Source organism: Channa argus, chromosome 14 (genome assembly GCF_033026475.1).
Source record: "Channa argus isolate prfri chromosome 14, Channa argus male v1.0, whole genome shotgun sequence".
Classification (NCBI taxonomy): domain Eukaryota; kingdom Metazoa; phylum Chordata; class Actinopteri; order Anabantiformes; family Channidae; genus Channa; species Channa argus.
In genome coordinates this window covers 20984745-21006976 of record NC_090210.1, presented here as the reverse complement: position 1 = coordinate 21006976, position 22232 = coordinate 20984745, and the positions used below count along the sequence as shown (strand labels likewise).

The 22232-nt window shown below is 43.6% G+C and overlaps 2 protein-coding genes across 10 annotated transcripts in view; both read right to left on the bottom strand.

The window, feature by feature from the left end:
• Window positions 1-10897, bottom strand: part of kirrel1b (kirre like nephrin family adhesion molecule 1b) — a 71648-nt gene extending 60751 nt beyond the window's left edge. The window contains exon 1 of one of the 2 annotated variants that reach the window (XM_067474427.1): window positions 10538-10897. In XM_067474427.1, the coding sequence (XP_067330528.1) occupies window positions 10538-10583 (46 nt within the window). In that variant the 5' untranslated portion in view covers window positions 10584-10897. The remainder of the gene's footprint in view (window positions 1-10537) is intronic. The other variant, XM_067474430.1, reaches the window with a different exon arrangement.
• Window positions 10898-12618: 1721 nt separating this feature from the next.
• cadm3 (cell adhesion molecule 3) overlaps window positions 12619-22232 on the bottom strand; it is an 83669-nt gene continuing 74055 nt past the window's right edge. For 5 of the 8 annotated variants that reach the window (XM_067474540.1, XM_067474546.1, XM_067474541.1 and 2 more), the window contains 3 exons: window positions 22171-22191; window positions 19266-19391; window positions 12619-16794 (listed from right to left, as the gene is read on the bottom strand). In XM_067474540.1, the coding sequence (XP_067330641.1) occupies window positions 16676-16794; window positions 19266-19391; window positions 22171-22191 (266 nt within the window). In that variant the 3' untranslated portion in view covers window positions 12619-16675. Of the gene's footprint in view, window positions 16795-19265; window positions 19392-22170; window positions 22195-22232 lie in introns of all 8 variants that reach the window. The other 3 variants (XM_067474544.1, XM_067474547.1, XM_067474548.1) reach the window with 3 other exon arrangements.

Below are 22232 nucleotides of genomic sequence, written 5' to 3'. Positions count from 1 at the left end.
ATGTGGCCAATTAGTGCCTCTTCTGTGATGAAGAAGGCAAGTAGTTGTGGAGGAGCCCTGACGGATGGTGTAAATCATTACAGCTTGCAGCATTATTCTTGGTTGGACAGCGTACAAGGCAATCTGTTGTCTTATCATGTGTGCGAGACAAGGCCAGTTTCCAGGATCATGGCTGAGCCAATTCGGCAAAGACAATCCCATTCAATTGAGATAAAACCTCAGTGGAAATCATGTAGCTGGGAAACTTCCCCAGAACGCTTATCAGACGCTAGTAATTACTCTTCAGCAAACACGCCAGCAGATTTGCAACTATTGTACCACTTAATCAGAGCATTGTGAAAGCAAAAAGGCTTGTGGCAGAATGTGACGAAATGAGTCAAGTTGCTTGACCTGAATGCGCTGCTGACTACAGTGACTGTCATTGCCAGGAAAAGAGTCAGCAAAGGCAGCCTGCGGATTTTTTTCTCTCGGAGAGCTCGTATCAGCGGCAGGGGTCTCAATGAGCCCACTGTCACCGAACAGAGCAGAGCACAACACGGCCGGCACAGAGAGCTGGTGAGCTGCTAATAGCTCCTGTTGGTGCTGGCTGCTTTAACGGCTCATAAGGAGCTGCCACAGCTGAGCTCGCAGGGTGGAAATGTAACTTCCTGGTGCATAAATGTTTTTTGGACAGTGCTATTAAAAGGGAGATACAGTTGTCAAAAAAAGTTGCGTTTCATTCAGAAAACTCACCAATCCGCCCTCTTTGCTGCCCTGATTGTTGTCGCAGGTATCATTGAAAATACGTCCCACCCCCCCCAACCCCCCCCAGGCATATTTCCCATTGTGTTGGGTCATTAATGCACGCTCAACTCATAATTACTATATTTCAAACAGCACTTTAAGGCAGCATAATTGCGGTGTGCGGCAGATGGCTGTTGGCTAACTGGCTTGCAGTTATGCCTAATGGCTATTTGCTATCGGTGTAAAACAGGCTAATGGTTCACTGGCCAGCAGCTATAACTTAAAATAGACAGCTGTCCTGTGTGGGCTCCGCCAGAATTGAAATGACTATGTTCTCCTCATTATCTGCTGTGGTGAATTCATCACACAATGATGGTCCATAAAAGCAAAAGGAAGAAAATTATAAACATTTTTTTTTCTTCCTGCCTGATGTCTGAGTGCACTAAAGCAATATCCCAAAACTGGACAGTGTTTGTGTCCATTTATAATAACCGCTCTTCCCGGAAAATAACTATAATAACCTTCACGAGGTGCAGGAGATGGAAATCGCCGTATATACGCCGTGTTCAAAGCCAGGCTGGACGGATGTTTATAGGCATGCATGCGTGCTCTACAGGAGACATTCAGGGTTTTTGTCTGCAACTTTATCTTCCAATTCGAGAGGGAACAGAAAAGGAGACGGAGTACGCATATTCCTTTTCAAACGAGGAGGCTAATTACACGGGATAACGTAATTACTTGGGGAACAGTCACAAAATCTTTCTCAAGACCTTTTGTTCCAAACCCCATTAATTTCACCCTGCTCCGTGTAGTGACTTTTTGTGAGCTGTTTCAAAGGACAAATCTACAAGATATATATATATATATATATATATATATATATATATATATATATATATATATATTATTTTTCCTGTACTGTTGAGAAAACAGCAGTTCGTGAAGACACAGAGGCACAAAAAGCTTCAGTGTGAAAGCTTCGCATTCAATCGAGCATGTGAAGTTGTGGATCAACTCTCCGACTTCACAGAGGAAGAATTTTATGTTGTAAAAAAAGTTTGATGTAAAAAGTCCTTCTTAGGCTGCTGGTACGCTTTGCCAAAACTCTTTTAAAAAGTGTATATTAAAATTATTTTTGAAAAGTTGCACGATTCTAAAGGTCTGGAAACAGAGCGTGATGAGGAACACGTGGAGAACAACACTGTACCAAGATATCGTTAGCATACGTTGAGGCTGTTAATGGCTGTAAAGTGGTAATAAAGCTTTCTTCTGCATTTGAATACCAAAAATAAGGTCAACTTAAAACGTGCTTTTGAAAACTGGGCACATAGTTTTCTTCTGTCTGACTTTGTCTGGCATCTTATTCTTTTAACTTGTTAGATCAATTTGCAGATGTATTAAGCTTCACAGCTTTTCACTTTAGTTTAGAGTATAGTAAATTGATGCTTTGATTAATGCTGACTTCACTACATTAAAATATTTTTCTGTTTCTAGCTATAAAAAGTTCCTCCAGATGACATCATGTGTTCTAATCTGTTCAGCGACAGATTATATGCTGGTTATAAACAATGCACGGAGCAGAACCATCAATACCAAATATCATTCAGACACTAACACTGAGCAACTTTCTATACTCTCAATTCACAGGAAGAAGAATTTGGACTCTTCCTACCCACATGACCCAGTGTCGGTTCTTATTTTCACCACGTTTGTGATCACCGTGTAGCTCCAGTGCTTTCGGGGAAACATATTGAGGCCTCTATGGTCAGAGCTGTCTGAACTCTGTGAGTCCCAATCAATCCTCTCTCTCTCTCTCCTTCGCTGCCTCCTGTGTTTCTCATTGCTCACTCGCCCTCTCCACACAGTGATGGAGGTCATGTGTGGTCAAGAACTGAGAATGGACAATCAGGCAGCAGCCTTACACACTACTATTACCACTGCAGCTCATATCTCTCTCTCTCTGCGCCGGCTCTATTTAGTGGAGCCATATGACCCCGCTCGCTCTCGTTTACAGGTCCGCGCTGTGCGGCGATACGGCTACTTTTTCCAGGAGCAAGTAGGGTAAAGGATTACAATTTAAAATTCAGCTTATCCTAGTTGTAGCTCTCCAACATGTGCCTTTTAGATTTGACTTCGATTAGACGACACATGAGGAGACAATCACTGAAATGCTGCTTTTACTCAGTTGTTCGTGTTCGGTAACTAAAACTAACAGTTGGCTCCTGGTTCAGCCACAGTTTGTATCGCGATAAATAAAGACATGAGGTTTGGAGACCGCGAGGTTGTTCACATGTACCTTTGACAAAACAAGAAATGTGTTAGAAGCTTTTACCTGACAGAGCTGCAAAAGGGACCAACATGTTTTTCCCCACTCGAAATTCGAAGTCAATATTTTGATGCGCTTCAACTCAATTTTTTTTATGTCTTCCGTCTTTCATTAACACCCCAGTAGCAGAGTCTCAGCTGCTGTGACTACGGAGAGGCCCTTCAGAGGCCAGGATCAGCTCATTAGGATGGTTCTGGTGTGTCGTCCGCGAGCAACACATGAAACAGCAGCCGTCTCATTTCTATTAAAAGTAAGAAATTTTGACTAAGAACGTCCAAAATGTCTGATCATCAGACTTTGTCAAAGCATAGTTTTCATTAGTTTTGAGTGGACAACTAAATAGCTCATCTTCTGGATGGATTATCCAATCAGGAGGGTTCATGTGTCCATTAAAGTTTTTTTTTTTTTTTTTCTCTCCATGCAGCTGACATTGTTTATGCAGATTATATCTAGGATTTTTACATCCTGGCCATTCCTCCACTCTCTAAGAAAAGTCATATAATCACTTTTTCGACGAGCAGCGAGTAATAAATCACATACTTTTAATTAACTTGCCAAACACTGCCTAATTACCCTTCTTCGCAGTGCTGTAAATTCACTCTTCCTTTGCTTATCTTGCCTTTTTCATTTTCCTCCTATGTTTTATTTTTTTAAGTTTCTCCAATTCATGTTCTTCCTCTTCCTCCGTTGCTATGGTAACTCTCTCTCTTTCTTTCTCTCCCTCCTTCTGTCTCTATGGTGCACCCCCACTTTCTCCTCTCTCTCTCTCTCTCTCTCTCTCTGTCTCTCCAGCGGCTGGTTGGATGGTTGCTATAGAAACAGACTTATTTCAAAGAAGAGCTAAGAAATTATCTTTTTTCTCTCACTCGCTCTTGCTCCCTCACTTCCTCTCTCTTTCACTCAATCCAAATAGCCCCCCCCCCACACACCTCCCTCTGTCTCTTTCTCTCCTTTCTTTCTCGCTTTGCCTCAGTCTCAAGCAAGCGGACCTACTCTTTTATTTTCCTTTGTCCCTTGGTGTACATTGTGTTTTTGCACACACACACACACACACACACATAAAAAACCTGCACTCTTATATAGCTGCTTCCACCAGCACCACACATGTTTTATGTCTAAAGTTAACGGTTCACCTATAGGGGACTTGATTCGTGCCTCCAAATTGGACTTGAGGCCCATAATGTGACAGATTTCTGTCCCCAGTAGAAGAGCAATACGACAGGTCAGACATTTTGAGAGAAGCCATCAATCAGCCTGTACTTTTCCCACTATCTGTGGTATAAACCTTGAACACGGCTACTGCTGAGGTGCATCTTTCCCGCAAATGTACAGTCACACTCCCACAGTCTAATCTCCTTTCCAGAACAATGAAAAATCTGGCTCTGACATAATCTCCACCTGTGACGCCATAACTTTATTTCCCGCCACGGGAGCCAGACGCGAGCCGCGTGACGTCAACCGTTCTAGTTTACCGCCACCACTGAGAGCTTCTTGCTTATCTCCCCTACACCCAGGCGCATCAGGCTTTACTCAGGGGAGATAGTGTCACCTCCACCCCCTCCTCCTCACCCAGCCCCGCTCCTCTCCTCGCCTCATCGAGCCTCACCAAGCCGAGCAAAGCCCTGGGTGTTATCAGTTCCCGATAGTTATCAGCTTACATTAAAACATAAGAGGGGCGAGAGGAGGAACAGGCAGATAGACGGATGGAGACACAAACAGAGTGGGTGGTGATGGATACCGGCTTTCATCATTCCGTAATCATGTTGTCCATCTGCATCGTAAATCGTTGCTGCTTCTTTTATCATTGTTTAAATTCCACCAAAGGAAAAGAAATGAAAAGGATAGAGGGATATGTTGGGAGGGAACAAAACGTGGTCATGGTGCCCGTGCTGAAAAAAATCATTTGGTTACACAAGTTCGAGTGTGTGATAAGGGAAATAAGTTTGGAAAAGCCTCCGTGGGAATGATTGGAAGGCGCTACATGTTAAATGAAATGAAATTGGAGCTAATGCATACTGGGGTGCATAAAATTAGGATAGTGATCTTCATGCATTGAATTTTTCAAAGTATTAAGTATTGCAAACTTTTACTTTAACGAAGCTTTAGTTTGAACGAGATATGCAGTTTTTATTGAATTAGTAGCTGCCTGGTTAGACTGGGATGAAATGAATGACTTGAAAAATAATGAGATGGAAACATCCTGTCATGGTCTCAGGCCTGAAAGTCTGGTAGATTGTCTGAACTCTGTCTGTCCGACCCAGATTCTCTGTGATTCTCTTTAACCTGGATTGGACCTTGGACTGTACTATTTACTCTGATTCTTGGATTGTGGACTTGAGGCTGTTTATTTTTTCCCACTTGTCGTATTGGACCAGACCTGACCCTGTGCCCTAACTTTTGGATTCTGGATTTTCGGACCTGGACTTTTTCGGTGTTCTAACCCGGCTCTGCCCCGGCCTGTTTCCCGTCTCCCCAGTGTTTTCCGCCCCGTCCCTGTTTCCAGCTGCGCCCCCTTGGGCCCGATCCAATCAGCTCTCTGGACTCCGAACCTTGGAACGATCTGTTTGGAGACCGCCTGGGGATTCTGGATCTGGCATTTGTCCAGTTCAGCTCAGCAATGTTCTGCTCCCCGGCTCTCCACCTGTGCACTTATAGCAGGCCCCCCTCCCCCCCCCCCAATTTAGTATCTTGTTGCTTATAGTGGGTCTGACAGGCAGTGTTAAGGAAACAACCATGTCTCCTAAGTTTTTGTAGGGAGCGACATTTATAAGTGATTCTGTTCCAATTCTGTTTAAGTGCTACATTTAGTAATGTTACATAAGAACCTAATTTTCACGAGTTGGATTTGCCTTCAAAAACAAAAAGAAGCTCCAGCCCAGATATAAAGCAATGATCCTGCAGGTACAATAGTCGCCGTGGACCAGGATGCACATTTTATTAAAAGGATTGAGTCCATTACCTGGTGATCACTAAATTAAATCATGTGACAAAGGGCTACATATGTTATGGAATAAGTGCCTGTATGCACACAAACACACACACACACTCATCCAGCAGCAATCATAATCCAGGGCAAAGACATAAGGGATCCAATCCCCAAGCCTTGCGATAGAGATCTTGTAACGGATCAGATTGATTTAATCCACTGCGTCGGACAATTTCTCATTCTTATTCCTTGAGATGCGTCTGAATGGATTTTATGTGTGAGGCCCATTGAATTGTTCTCTCTCACCTCCGCACATGAGCCTCTCAGACAGTGAGCGAGAGAAAACACAGGCAGACAAAGGAAAAGAGAGGGAGAGAGAGAGAGAGAGAGAGAGAGAGAGCGAGGAGCAGAAACATAAACTACCTCCAGACTCAGCTTATTTGATCTCGCAGCCCTTTTTGTTGACATTTTTCTTCATATAAAAGGAAACACTTTTATGCTTTTGGTGCTTTTATACTTGATGTCTGCATTTCTTTGAAAGCTTCTCCTTGGAGAGGGTGGCCGGTTTGGTTTCGCACTTCCCCTTCCAAAAAAAAAAAAAAAAAAAAAAAAAAAAAGCTAAGAAGGGTTACTTCCAGCCTTTTATCACTTTTATTGAATACTCGTGCACAGAAAGGAAACCCACTTTATTTATCCTTGGAGGGCCGAGGACTGTGTCGAGGGCGGCGCTTTGTGCAGTGCAGCGTGCTGCTTTGAACAGCGGTGAATTATGCTGGAAATGCCTAGAAAACTCCCGGCCCTGCTGTCCCAGGAGAGCCTCATCTATAATAGGCCTGGCTGTTTCCCTCTGCTCCTCTGCTGCAAACCTCTCACAACATAAATCTCTGCTCCCCTGCTCCTTCGCTCCTCCTCTGCATTTCGCTCCCCGTGTAACCCTTCATCCACTCTGTCCAGTCCACTCTCAGTCCAGTCCCCTTATCCTACTCTGTTCCCTCACTGCTATCCAATTATTTCTCACTTGCTGTTCTCCTCCTTTTTATTTTGCTGCTCCCTCGCTCCTCAACTATGTCCTTTTCCTTCTCCTCTCCTCTTTTCCCCCCTGGTGCCTGTTCACGTTTCCTCCCTCCATCTCTATTCCTCCTACAATCTCCCGCAGAATAGCAATGCCCTCTTTCACGCCCCTGCCACCTTCCTCCTACGAACATTTGCTCCTTTGACCTCCGTCTCACTTCCCTTTCTGATCTCTAACTCCATCCCTCTCAGCTCCCCAACCTTTTCTTCCCTTTTAGACATCTACATCTCCACTTTTCTCACTTTTCACATAGCTGCCTCCTCTGTCCTCTGTTCTTTTCTTTTCGTCCAGTCCTCTATTTTCCTTCTCCGTCTTCCTTCTCTCCTTCGCCACTCCTCCCTTATTCGGGCTGACATATCAGCAAGATCAACGAGTGTCAGTCCTGAAACCAGTCGGCGCTCCACGTTGGCATCTGCATACTCTTCACACACTCACACTAAAACACACCGCAGCCTGAGCAGAAGAGGGAAGGAGGGACTCGCTGCTGTCATTTTAGTAAATTGCAAGATTATTGGGGCATCACAAAGTATTAAGTGACAGCTAATTGTGGCAGTTATTTTATTTATTTATTTATTTTATTTTAATTGCTGTTCCTTGTCACCTCGGATTATGGTCCCGCCCGCTGTAAGGATATCAGATCCGTCAGGTACTGGAGGGATTTGGGATGAGGCCCACACACACACACACACACACACACACACACACACACACACACACACACACACACACAAACACTTAACTCTGCTGTCTTGCTGTCGTTCGAACTTCCGCTCTACCCTTAAACAAAGCTTGCTTTTAATTATCTTCACTTGATAGTACAGTGATATTTTTAATTGAAGTGGATAATTTAACCACCCAATTACCGCAACACAGCCAGTCAACCCACATTCCATCATGTTGCCACTAATGGCCAAAGTTGGGGGGTTGATTCATCACGAGGCTGCTTGTGAAGACAGTACCTTACAGTGTATGTGGTCATAGCAAGTGGAACAATTGAAGGATCTAAGAGGACTTGCTTTTGATTCTTGAAGTCCAGCTTCCTTTAACTCCTGAGGTCCAGTTTGAGGAACCTTTCTAAGGATCCCTGGTTGCCCCTAGAGTCCAGCTTGGGTGTGAACTTGTGCTTTTGTAAACTATCAAACATTGATGCCCGAGCTGGGTTGAAGCAGACCCAAGCCAGTAGGATCCCGTGTCTCCTCCTCTCTGTCTCTGTTTCCTGAGCATTCCTGCTCAGCCTCTGTTTATCCTCAAACATCCCCTCTTGTCAACAGATTAGGACTGAACCCCGCTGTCTCTTCCTTTCTTCGTCTCTCTCTCTGCCTCCATCTCTCTGTCTTTTGGCCTGTCTCTTTACATCTGCGCCTGTGCTCTATTCTTGTGACGGGAGAACAGATTGGGAGGAAGAGGAGGAGTGTGGGGGGGGGGCGGGTTGCGAGGGGAGAAACAGAAAGTGGATGTGTGTGGGAAAGAGAGAGAGTACAGGTGCTTGCAGTGCGAGAATTGCTTTGCTTGCATGATCAGGCTGCAAAAATGTTCAGCTCAAGCAAAAGTGCTGTTCAAGAATCGACTCGGAGGAGCGGGCTCCCCGCGCCTTTGGCCAGACAGCGTCGGATCACAGCGGCAACACGCCACATCAGAGGCACACGCATACGCACACGCAGGGCCGAATGGTAATTACAGAGGCCCGCAGACATGCGGTCAGCCACACAGAGAGGTTGCTGGCCTGTTTAAGGAAGTCGGCCACAGCACCGCACTGAAGAGTGAAGCAGGCTGCTCAGACAGAGACGGTCAGAGCTGTCAGGCAGCCGACACCTGGAAGAGTCCAAACAGGCCAAACACACATTAGGCTGCAGCTGCTGCATGTAAGGGGCGGATTCACTCTGTTCACATTTACAGGCTTACACCGGCTCAGCTGCAGAGACTTTTTCTCTGTCTCATTTTGTTCTGTTTCTACTGGACTGACCTGTCCTGTCCTCTTTTGGTTGCTTTTGTGCTGTTTTGTCTAGTTCTTTTCTGTCTTTTTGTTCTTCTCTTAGTTTGGTTGAGTTTAATTCTACCTCTGTGTGTAAAACCTGCATCATCCGCGCTCTTTATAAGGGAGACAGATCATATCAGGTCTATATTCTTTATATAATCTTAGCTCACTTTTCCCATCATACGTCTCAATGTCTTCTACCTTTATATAATATATCTATAAGATTCTTATTTTATTCCACTCAGGTGGTCAGCGCTGCTCCCACCTGGGAGCTCCTCTGACTGTCTGTCTGGTCTAATAACCATCTGTGGTTCATCACACTGGCAGCCCATGGCACCAGAGACCCAGGTGCTGAGGCAGGTACACGTACACACACACACACACACACAGTTGAACTGTTCGCACAAATCAACAGACCTCAATTAATCACCTCTGTCTTTGGAGCTGTAACTGCCTTCAAACACAAACAAACACACACTAACCTCTTTCACACTGAGGAGTGTATGTGTGTGTGTGTGTGTGTGTGTGTGTGTGTGTGTATGTGTGATGGGGGGGGGCAATCTATCAAGGTGATCGATAAACAGGGACATTAATATTAGTAATGGGGCTCTCCTCCAGTCCAGTGAATATGTCTGGGTAAAATATGAATTTTTCCTTGGCACCTGCAACTTAGCAGCGGGGCTGCGCGTGCACAGGTACGAGCACGAGCACGCCAGACTCAACCTGCATGCTAAGAGGACGATGCACTGGTCTCTATTATCTCTCTCACTCTAACACACACGCACACACACACTGACTCGCTCTCATAGACGTTCGCGCTGGTCTTTACTCTCCACTCTCAAGCCACTCAAAATCACAGATACTAAGATCGTAGGAATGCACGTGGTTGGCGCGTGCGTGCCTAATTACTGTGTGTGTGTGTTGGAAAAGAATCCAATGTAAAGTACGGCGACCAGACTGTGCAATGGATGCTCGCCTCATCAATCATCCCCGGTTGGCAGGTTATGCGCAATGTGTGTTTGCGCGCGTGCTTTTAACACATATATTCTGTTGACCCACACTGCGTTTGTATGCCAACCAAATATGTATTCATGCGTTTCAAAGGTCACGCCAAGGCAATGTCGTGTGCAGATGCTTCACATCTCTCCCATAAACGTGTAATTGAAGAAAAATAAATGCGTTTTTCCAGCAGAGCAAAGCCCCTAAACACCCCACGACTCTTTTCCTTTTAGCACCAGTGAGCTGTGATGAGGATGATGATGATGATGATGTCCGGCGCAGCACCAATCTATAACACCGTAACACATTTCCACGCGTGCACGCGCGCACACATTAAGCAGCGCGCACTTTTGACAGACACGCTGATGCACAATAAAACGAGCAGTGGCAACGCAGACACAGAGAGAGACGCACAGAGCGCACAGCAGAGAAACAGGACAGGAGTGAAAGGAGGACAGATTTCGGGCATAAAAAAAGAAACTTTGTTGGCCCGTTCAGGCTCAGGGTGTCTCTCACCTTGGTTTAAAGTGATCGCCAAAGTTATGATCCACAAGGCTGGCATGGTTCAGCCGAGCGCATTCAGATTCCTCCCCTCGGCTCCGCTGCCCTAAAAGACACCATCAATTCCTCCCGAGCGGGTGATTTTAACTGGAATCCTCTTTGAGTCATGAGAGTGAAAAGAGCCAAATATAGAGAAAAAATATCCGCTGCTTCTTTTCCTTTACTCAACTCGTTTTCCCCGTGCGTAAAATAAATCTCCACTTAGTTTTTGCCTGCTCTTTCTCAGTCTGCGTCTTGTTTTCCAATGTGTGCTCTGGATTCCCATTTAAAAAAAGGACTCCCTCTCTCTCTCTCTCTCTCTCCATTTCTCTCTCTCTCTCTGTGCCCCCCTCCTCTCATACAATCAGCAACACACACTCTCTCCCTCCTCCTCCACGCCTCCCCGCTCCAAATCTCCCTTCTGGCCTCCGTAGAGAGGAGGAGGGCGCCTCTGCGGCCGTTCACAGAACTGCGCTTACATTCAGCTTAAACACAGAGGTATCCATCACAGGTTTCATGATATTCACAAAAATGAGAACCCAGCTGTATTTTTTAAAAAAGTTATTCTTATCTGACTAATAATGATTCTACAAGGACCAAAGGTCCTGAAAACTTTTCTCAATCAGTTTGTCATTATAATAGGTTTGCACAGGTTGTAGCAGTAAAGATGAAAAATGTCAGCCGATTTGGCAAAGTGAAGACCTCAGCCTCCAGTCTACTTTTCTGTACACATTTGGATCACTGTTTGTGCCAGTTAGACATAAATATCAGTGTTAAAAAAAACATCAGCTATGACATATGCAGAGCATAGCACAAGTTGTACTATAGTATCTCCGGAGACAGTGGCTTCATGGTATCACTGTAACATTCCCTGTGTGTTTCCTCTGACGGGTTTGTCGTGTAAACTTAGTGATGGATTACTGAACGAGGCTACTGGATATAAAGTTACCACAAAGAGATGCAGAAGACGACCAAAAGCAAACGCACGTTGCAGAAAAATTAATAAAAAATAACCAAAGTCAAAACCAGAAATCAAAAACACACACAAAATGATCACAAACAGCTGCAAAAAAAAAAAAGAAAAAAGAAAGAAAAACTACAGAAACTACAAGCAAAATGTGATAGCCCCACTCTGCATTTCTATCGATCAATAAATTACTACTGCGGCCCTTGGTTGGAGAATATAGGTCCATCCCTCTGATCAGCTTTGGCACAACAGTCACACATCGATAAGTTTAAGTTCAGCAGAAAAAAGCTGGACACACTTGTGAAAACCATCTCAGTGAGGACGTTTGTGTTTGTACAACAAAAGGCCTCTGTATCAACATGCACAGTAAAGGAAAAGAAGATATGAAGGAACCACAGAGACTCTGAGACCTCTGTGTATATTAGTAATAATATTATGAAGAATAATGCAAAGATGTGATTTATAACAAGAGTGAAATATATTTATAGTTTTATTCTAATTTTATAGCCCAACAACTGTTTTTGTTTCAACTTGGGAGTTTGAATTATTACATTGTACTACCCTCTGTTGGACGCTTCCAGAACTACACACAATTAAAAAATGATGGACTACGGCATCTTAGAACCTGTTGAATTCATACAAAATTTCATGTGTGGACTTGTGAGCTAAGCTCTCATATTCATTATTGGTTGAAAACCTCATGTTGAAAATATTCGTACATGGTGTCACTATAAAAAAAAAGCATTCTGCGCTTTGAAAAACCTGGATTCTGGATGCGGAAATTAAATAATGAAACACACTTAAAAGCCATTATGAACAAATGCACCACAGTCCTTGTTTATATAATCAAAAAAGTATTTAATTTATTATTGCTGTGGGGTTTTTTTTTTTATATACAAGTGAACTTTTGTTTGTTAAAAAACTGGAACATAACATTTGTTGAAGAAATGACACCTTTTTTTCTAAAGCAGTGTAGCAAGCTGTGAGGCTGCGAAACAATGGATGGACGGGATGTTTTTCGTTTTTATGAACATTATGTCATATTGTGAAAGTTTCTAAAAAGGAAGAACTCACGAACAGACACGTGAAATTAACCCAAATGCTTGTTTATTGAAGTCAACAACTGAACTGGTATTTTACCAAATCAATCTAAATAAAACATTATGAACATAACAGCCAACAGACGCAAACCCACCACAGCATGCGGTTTGAGTCGCACCTCGATGACATCATCAGCCATAGTACAAATTAACATACATGACAGCACTATTCTCATGTGATATGGGTATTTATTCAAAAGGAAGACTCATCATCCAAAATAAAAATGCTTAACAACGAAGACATTGTTTAATTCTTTAAAATAAAAACTTTTTTTTTTGTGATGGTAAATACGCATAAGAGTGTCTCCGGAGTCTGTTTGGGTCGATTAATACACAACTCACACTCATACACAGACACACAGACACACACATATGTACAAATACACTATAGTCACAGACGTCATGCCTGCCGTGCATATCCAGATATGTGTGTGGATGTGCGTGTACCCGAAAGTGTGTGTGCAAGTGTGTATGGGCGCACTTGTAAGAGTGTCCAGTAAAGGCAACACTATATACATGAAATTATATAAACATGGTTGCTGAAATAATAGAAGACACGAAAACTAAATTTTTAACTTTCAAGTTTTGGATAGTCTAATTAAACACAACAAAGGAAAAATGATTATCAATTGATTGAAAGGAACAAATGTAAGATTATGCACACCTTTTACAAAACATAAGTTAAAAACCAAATTGTCTCTACTACAAAACGGGAAGTGAGTGGCAGGTAGTGTGCGACTGCCTGAAGAAGAGATGGCGAGGTGGGGCATGGCAGGGCAGCTCGGGCCCAGTCTGAGGAGGGACTTTGAGAGGCTGCGGTTTGCTGACATCTGGTGACAGCTAGTCATTACTGCACTGATGCAATGAAACTGGAATTGGACGGACTGCACGTCCAGATTCATCGTCACCGCACTCCGATGTCGTTTTGAATGCAGCAGCGGTGGCAAGAGCTGAATTCCGCTCCATTAGTTGCTTTGCAGCTTTGCAGCCTGAGCAGTGCAGTGTTGAGGAGACACAGATGGGCTGGACTGGAACGCGGCCTATGTTTGCAGATCAGAGAACAGCAGGAAGTTCATTCGGGCAGGCTGCCCCGTTTTGTCTCAGGAGAGGAGCTTGTCGCCACTTCTCATCCCCAACACTATGTACAGTTCCAGCTGCTTCTCATGCAAGCTACATGCTAGCACATTAATTACGACGGACAGGACAATGAATTACAGGCAAATACAGGTCCATTCGATTATTTATTCATTTTTAAAAAAAAAGACACTACACTTTGTTGAGTATGAGGCAGGACTTCCTTTCTCCATTTACAGGGCAGAATTAGACTGGCGTTAAATACAAACCAAAGGTTTGCTCTCCGAGACAAGGCCCGTTCTCTGGTCTGCAGACATGATTAATGTGAACGGTGGAAGAGTATTGCAGAGCAAACGTGCAGTAAACAGTGATCTGAATTCCTCAAAGGCTAATTTGAATTAGTTCCGACGTCTTTGATGCATCTGCAACAGAATTCAAGCACCGTTTAAGGCACGTTTACCGTGGTGTCACCTTAGCAAGCCCAAACCCTAACCGAGAGCTCTAGGAAGAAACAAACAGCCGACCCTGCTTCAGGTTACCCTTTGTAGTGTAGCTAGCTTATAGGCACTAGCTAACTCGCTTGTAAAGCAGCCAGCTAGTTAGCGGTTAACGATAATGTGGGGAAAGGTACAAAAAGCACAATCCCTGAAGGTTCCCAAGAAAGGTGTACAAAAACTACCACTGACACAACGGTCCACAGGTAGACGGACGACAGCTTCCAACAAGTGCGGCGGAGAGTCGTGAGCACGTGCCGGCAAACCCAGAGGAGCTACTTCCACCCTACGTCTACATGGACTCAGCAAGGTGAATCAGACATCGATCAGAGATGGAGGACGGGAAACGAGGGGGGAAGGAATACCGAGGGGAGGTGAGAACGGGTGAAGGTGGATCAGGACGTAGACTGGATGATTGATTAAAGAGTGAAAGGAAACGGACGAGTGGAGTGGAGGGGGGAAAAAAAAAGAAGAGAGGACGTTTAAATTCATTGTGAGTGTAGCTCAGACTCAGGCTCGGCACCCTGCCCACAAAGCCAACCCTCGGCGTGAGTACAGTCTGGAGCCCTGAGCCTCTTAGTTAGATTGCAATCAATTTCCATGACCAGGCCAAGTGGAGCTTGCAAGTGCCAAGGCGAACTCCCAACCTTAATAAAAACACAGTTCATTTATGGGAACCTTTTGCTAAGTTGGTGAATGATTCCTACTTGCAATAACAACGCACACACACACAGAGAAAAAGAAACAATAACAGAAAAGGGGTTTTTTTTGCCAGGAAGTTTGTCATAATGCATGTAGGCAGTCCTGTTTGGCCCCGTAGTGGAAAGCAAGTAAGCATTTTCACCTCCCTGAAGCAACGACCGCGCCAGCATCTTAGAGGAAGTCAGGATGTCACTAGACAAGCAGCCTGCTGCAGGGAGGAATACAGCCCATTCAAGCCGCAACGTTCAGCAAGGTCAAGTGGAAAGAAGACCCCAGAGGTCCACGAGCACGAACACCAGGCAGTAATTCTCCAGGAAAACTCCACCAAACACTTGACACCTCTTGAAGCTGTGTTGAACTGAAGATTTGCTACTGTTTTTGTTTGGGGAGAAGAGGGCGAGCGAACTAGGGAAAGAATGAACGCGGCGTAAAACAGAACAAATGAACGGCGTCGAAACCCTGAACCTCAAACTCAAAACACTCATGGACTCCTGGACCGACGAACCGACAGACACTGTAAACTGTTAACACTGACAGTAACACACTAATATACTGATGAAATCAAATCTCCTATAAAAAGGAAAAAAAAAAAGAAGAAGACAGAGAAAAAACAAAAAAAAAAGGAAGGAAAATGTTCCTCATACAAATATTTGCAGTTAAGGTTAGTTTTCATCGCAACATTGTCATGGTCGTTATTTTTGTGTTTCCCCAGATACTGATATTTTCGACTCTGCATTTCCACGCACGTAGTAAAAACAGGCAGGCTTTTTCTTATAGTAGTATATATGTTACTGTAATGCAGTAACAGACTGTATGTGATACAGGAGAGACGGGGATGTAGAGAGAAAGAGAGAAGAGAGACAGAAGGCAGAAAGAGGACAGAGAGAGATAGTGTATTTACAGCACACCGAACATTTCCTGTCAAGTAAAAAGAATGCTATAGAATTCTATATATATATATATATATATATTTATATATGTATACTGGAGCCCCTTGGCTTGGTAGCGCAAGGCAGGAATGCTATTTTTGCATGAGAGTTTCATGTTGTGTGGTGCTGCATTGTGGGAGAGTCGTCGGCTCGTACCGTCGCGTGAGGGCGCGGTGGGGTAGAGGTTTGATGGCGTGGAAAGATTAAATGGTGACAGAAAAGGCCGAGAGAGAATGTTGGTTTTATTTATTTTTTCGGATGGATTTCTTCGCCACTAGCGTGTTTACAGATGAACATGGATCTTGTTAGATGGAGAGAATGACAAGACGAAGACGTGAAATACCGGAGCCGGTTTGGTTACAATGCCGAGGAGGCAGGTTGGCATGGTGATGGCGATGCTGGAATGTGAGTTACAATTTTCCTTTTTCGAGGTGTTGGCGACTAGAAATAGGATATGATGCTTGTGTGTCAACGTTGTGATGGGTGATGAATCGGACGCGTTAGTAGGAGGCTCGTGTTTGTTAATCTAAGCATCTACGAGCGTTTAAGTCTCTGCGACAAGACCTCAAAACCGCCTCATGTTTAAATGTTTGTGTGTGTAACTTCAGTTCCTCCGTATGTCAGTGCAAAAACTCACTTCCCTGTATCAATGCAAAGAGGGTAGTACCAGTACCTGCCCACAGTTCTTTCCCTCCCTTCACCTCCTATCATCCCTTCAACCCAGCGAAGAACTGAAGCGCCATGAAAAACAAAATGGAGGTCTTTATTTCCTTCACTTCCTCCCCTCTCCTCTACTCCACATCCTCCATCTTTTCTCCTCTCCTCCTCCCACTCCTTTCTGTCCACAACTAGATGAAGTACTCCTTCTTGTCCTCTGCTCCGGAGTGGCCTCCCTCTGCGTTGATGATGGCTGTGTCGGCGTCGGGGGCGTCGTCCGAGCCCTTGGCTTCGTGGGTCAGATACGTTCCTGTGGAAGAGAAAGCGGGAAAGAGGGGGCGAGAGCAGAAAGGGGGAGGGGGGGGAGAGGGGAGAGGAAATTAGATTGCTGAGGCAGTAAAAAATCACTGGAACTGTAAAATGACTTAAGGGCAGCAGGGCAGGCAGGACGTTCCAATATGATGATGTCAAAATTAAGACTTCTGGTGCTTTCTGTAAATTGTTGTGCTCTAATTTGTCTTTTAACGTGGTGGTTTTAGCTCGAGGGCTTGTAGGAGACAGAGTTCTTTAGAACAACGGATACAAAAGTGTTTTTTCCAGGCTTCACACAGAAGCTTTTGCGCTGAGGTGTTTGGGTGGTTAAGGATGAGGATGAGGACAAAAAGAGGAAAAAATAGTCAACTTAAAGCTGCAAATTAGATGACAGGTTAATCACATCCTTGCCAGTGTGAATTTGGTCATTTGCACTTTTATTTATTAAGAGTTATTTAAGATCCTCTACAGTGTTTCGGCATTTACTTCATAAGTGACAGTGAAGTTGCGGCAAAGGCTGAACAATTTCTCTCCTAAAGCTTTACTTAAACTGGGCTGGTTTCCAGCTAAATGTTTTTTCTTCTTTTTTTTTTTGGAATACTTACATTAAGACTTTAAATAAATCGCTGCCCCTGTGTTTGGTTAGACAGCATTTCAGTTTCGATGCTATAGATCTGAAACCCTGTATGAAAGTGCATTTTTGACCTTGGAAATAGAAACCATATTCACACTTCCCGTGGAATCGCAACGACTGGCTTCTTCCTGCTTTCTTTTTCTTCAGCGGTCCGTCTGTGTGCAGCCGTAGACTGGACCACAATACCAACTACGTCAGAATGCAACGATGCACACGAGCACGAAGATGCTGACTCTTGCGGACGGCAAACTTTAGACTGCAGAGAATCTTGAGTTTGCTCCCTTAAGTTCAGTTATAGTTAAAGTTAAACTGGTTTCAACTAGTTTTGTTAAAAAAAAATTTTAAAAATGAAGTGCACATTTTGCCACTTATTTTCTTCACTCAGCTTTTTCATACCCAGGTGGGTGTGATGTAATGATGTCTTGCTAAATGAGACCAGCCGCACAAGGAGAAACAGCTTTTCGTGAAATGATCCAAACTCAACCTCAGCAGCTGCATATCATGTACAACACGGTAGTGGTTATGGTTACGGATTTGGATTCTCGAGACGTGCACTTGTGATAACACGTACACCGAAGGAGAGAGAGAGAGAGAGAGAGAGAGAGAGAGAGAGACTGGCAAGGAAATGCTACAATATGCAAAGACAAAGACATCCAAACTCTTTAGCTGCCAACTAGTTGAGTGTTATGATGCTTTTTTACATTAAGCACTTACCTCCGTCTACTCTAGTGCCGCACATTGTAGGTGTCCTTCATAGTCCTCTCTCCTTTCTCCCGTCCATAAAAGCAGCAAATCAATGACATGTTGTACACAAAGTACTACAAGTTTGCCTGACTGATCGCATCAGAGCTAAAGGTGCGAAATGAGCAAAAGCTCATTGCTACTCTTTACATTAGATATTTTCGGTATGAAAACAGCAAACAATTTGCTGTGCTTCCAATACAGGGATGGTGGCAGCTGTGTAACAAGTACACAGCGTTACACTGGCTTTGTTAGAGTTTAGGGTGAATACACAAAGCTTTCATAAGTGTTTTTCACTTCACTTTCCCCCTTGCAGGTCCCACCTCAGCCCAGCTGCTTAATCCAACTACAGAAAATCACTATGGCACAGACTTTAACCTTCAAGACCTTGTACCCGAGAACAATGGGCACGAGGCAATTGTGTCCAATATTCTGGACCAGCTGGCTGCTCCTGAGCTGGGTATTCAGTTTGATCCGCCGTGGAGCTGTTGGTGGCGGGCGCGTATTCGTAACTGATCGATGGTGGTACCGAGACATATTTATTTGACCTTTTAGGCCCCTCGGCGACACCGACGGACTCAAAGTAGCTTTGCTCTGGTTTGTTTATTTTCCAAAAGTGAATGCGAGTGAATAGACAGAGAAAAAGCAGAGCACAGGAGCAACTGAGGAAGTTAATCACTTATCAGGCAGGGAAGCAATTACATTTTTTTCCTAATCCCGTATTTCACCATATAACAGAAAATACGCTGCTGAAACTTCGCTGATGTCGGGAAATCTAATCTCACAGGAAGTTGTGTGACCCAAAATGTATTAAAAGGCAATGAATAAACATCCACCTATTGTCATTCATTCATTTTATCATTCTGCTCTGCGAGTAAAATAAGGGAAGTATATGCTTAGAATTTCGATTTAGGTATGAGTGCATTTACAATCCTGTGTGTCCCTGCGTTTGCACGCACGTGCATGTTTGCGCGCGTGAGATTCTGTCTTGGTACGTATGTATCCATATTTATGCAGGTGTATGTCTGTGTACACTCATGCATGCATGCATGAGTAAGTCCCTGTGTCTGTGTGGGTGTGTCTGAGCAGGTGACCTTTGTGTCTGATGAGGTATCTGCCAAGGACGATGAGGAGACAGAGCAGGATGAAGACGATTACAGCCACCACCCCTCCGATCACCGCGTGGTCCACCCCCGAAGAGGTTGACATGGCTGTGGGGTCTTGATAGAAGAGAAGAAAAAGAGGAGAGGAGAAGAGAGTGGAGGAGAAAAGGTGAGAGGGAAGTCATAAAGTAAAGAAAAGGAAATGTGAGTCATATATAAAACAAAGGGAAAAGACAACAACAGAAAACGGGAAGTGATTGTGAGAAATAAGGGGAGAGAGGAAAAGAGAGACAGCAATTGAGAGCGGAGGGGGAGGAGGAGGGGGAGGAGGGGTCGATGAATATTGGTGCAAACAGGAGATGGATGATGAAAGGGAGCAGAAATAGAGAAAGAGAGAGAGAGAGAATAATGGGGGGAGTGACGGAGAGAATGCAGAAAAAAAAAAGAAAAGAACAGGGGGAGCGGAGGAGACCTGTCAATATATAATACCCAGGCAGAGAGGCAAACCTTCAGGAGACAAATACAAGAATATGAAAAGAAAAAAAAAGCCAGGCGAAACAAAAGAGGCCATCGCACTACTCTTCATTAATAACTGTCCGTTATATGCAACAGATTGTGCAGTTTACAGACCAAGTCCCACATTGTTGATGTTGGGTGAAATCCCCTCCCCTTCAGCTGTGCTGATTTCCATCTTTTTATGTGGCCAGCAGGATTTTATGCTCCTCTGTGGATTAAGAAACTTGAAATTGCCAACAACAGGATGCAGGCAACTCAAGCAAAGCCAGTTATTTCTTACTTGCAATAGTGTGATTAAGTACAAATTTAAAATCATATGCTAGTTAAACCTATTATACCTACAGTATGAGTAAGGTTAAATCATATCGTTGTTTTGTTTCGTATGAAACTGTATTCTTTTGTTGCTGAGACTCTATTATGACTTTAATGTACATTTGCCTTAAAGACAAACACACACTAAAAATATATTTTTTAAAAAGGTTAGGCTAAACTAATAGAGACATGTACTTTATACTTTTGACAACACAAACTATTAAATAATATAAAAAATATTATAGAATAATAATGAAAATGTATTTTGTGCCCCTTACAAAGTATATTGTAGACTGCGCCCGGTTATATTGTTTGTAGTAACTTTTAGTATTTATTTTCAGCTTAGACGTTTCTATAAACACAAATGTCCAAGTTTTGTATTTCAAGCTAATTAGATTAACTCTGACAACTGCTCTTCTGACCTGGAGTCTTTGACCTAAAAGGATGAGTTGAATGAATTCATTTCTGAGAGTTTACTCACCTGGTTAAATTAGACTTCCCAGAATGCATTGTTTGAGAGATCTTCCGGATTGTTCTTTCTTGGTAATTGCTTATATTCGGTAACGGTTTTGTTGTTTTAGAAGAATTTACTTAATTTTTTTCTCTTGAAATTAAATGTTTGACCTTTCTTTTATAGTTAAAACTATATGATATATTTCAGAGTGCATTGCACAGTCTCGTCTGTAGTTGATGATGTTTTTATGTTGGACAAAAAAAACTACATTTTCACAAGAGTCTCTAATACACATTGATAAACAAGGCCTCTTTTGGAGATGCAGGTTTCACCCAACAACAGAGACTTGATGCGCTTGCATTCAGCCACTGGCTACTTGTCCCTCACTGTTCTGTTGATGAAAAGCAACATCAACAGAAATTAGTAACATAATTTGTTTCGCATGACTTTTCAGACCAGATCAAATGAAGGGTGTCAATTTGAATGTCTATCAGTTGTCAAATAGGCATGAATCAAAAGCAGGACTTCTCATAACGAAATGCTTAAAAAAGACTTAATAATATCGGAAAAATAAAAAGAGAAGGAGCTGCAGAGAGAGAGAGAGAGAGAGAGAGAGAGATTGAATGTCTGAGGGGTCAAACCAATGAAGAGGCCAAGGACTCATCTAGTCAGACGAAGAAACACTTTTGCTCATCCACCAAAGGAAACGAATGAGAAACAGAAGCACAGCCACAGCCACTGACAACCAGAGATGTGGACAAAAGTGAAAGTGAAGAGGGAACACATTACAGCCAGCTGGGACACCAAATGATGTGGTGAATGGCCAATTTTGAAGGAAAAAGTCACATTTCAGGCAGTTAGAGAAGTGAAGGGGCATGACAACAGGCAACCAGAGGCCAGCCGCAGACGGAGAACAGGGAGCAGAGTGGGGGTGGTGGTGGGCAGGGGAAGGAAGACTGAGCACCAGTGAGAATGACACACACACACACACACAGAAAAAAAGTCAAACACACACACACACAGGCTGGCCAGTGTGGAGGTGAGAGGGGCATGCTGACGAGGCGAGACTGAGAATGAGCCCATAAATCCTGCTGTCAGCATCAAAGGAAAGCAGACAAGAACGAAGAACACCTCAAAGCTCGACCCACCCCTTCCCGGTACACACACAAACAAACACACACACACACACAGACAACCATATACACAGAAACAGAAACATACACACATTGAGAATGATACAGAGGATGTGGAACACCGTGTAAATGACTTGTACCACTTAAGGGGTCATGCTAGTTTGTGGTGTGGTGGGGCGTGGTGTGAATGTTTAAATGTGTGTGTTTGTGTGTGTGTGTGTGTGTGTGTGTGCTTGTGTTTTGAGACTGTCTGTGCATGTATGGGAAACAACAAAGCATTGTGTGGGCAGAACTATGAACTATTCATCCCTCTGCTCTCAAGTTCAAAGTGTCCCCAAACTTTTTCTTTTCCCCCCTCAGACTGACAGACAGACCACAACAGAACAGTGCTACACACAGACAGAACTACTGACGGACACAACGACACAAAGGTGGACGGAAACAGACAGAAAGTCACAACAACAGGTGGAAAACGTTATACCTGCGACGTTGTCTGCAGCATCTTCTTAAGTGGATGAGTAGATGGATGTTTAGATTGATGGA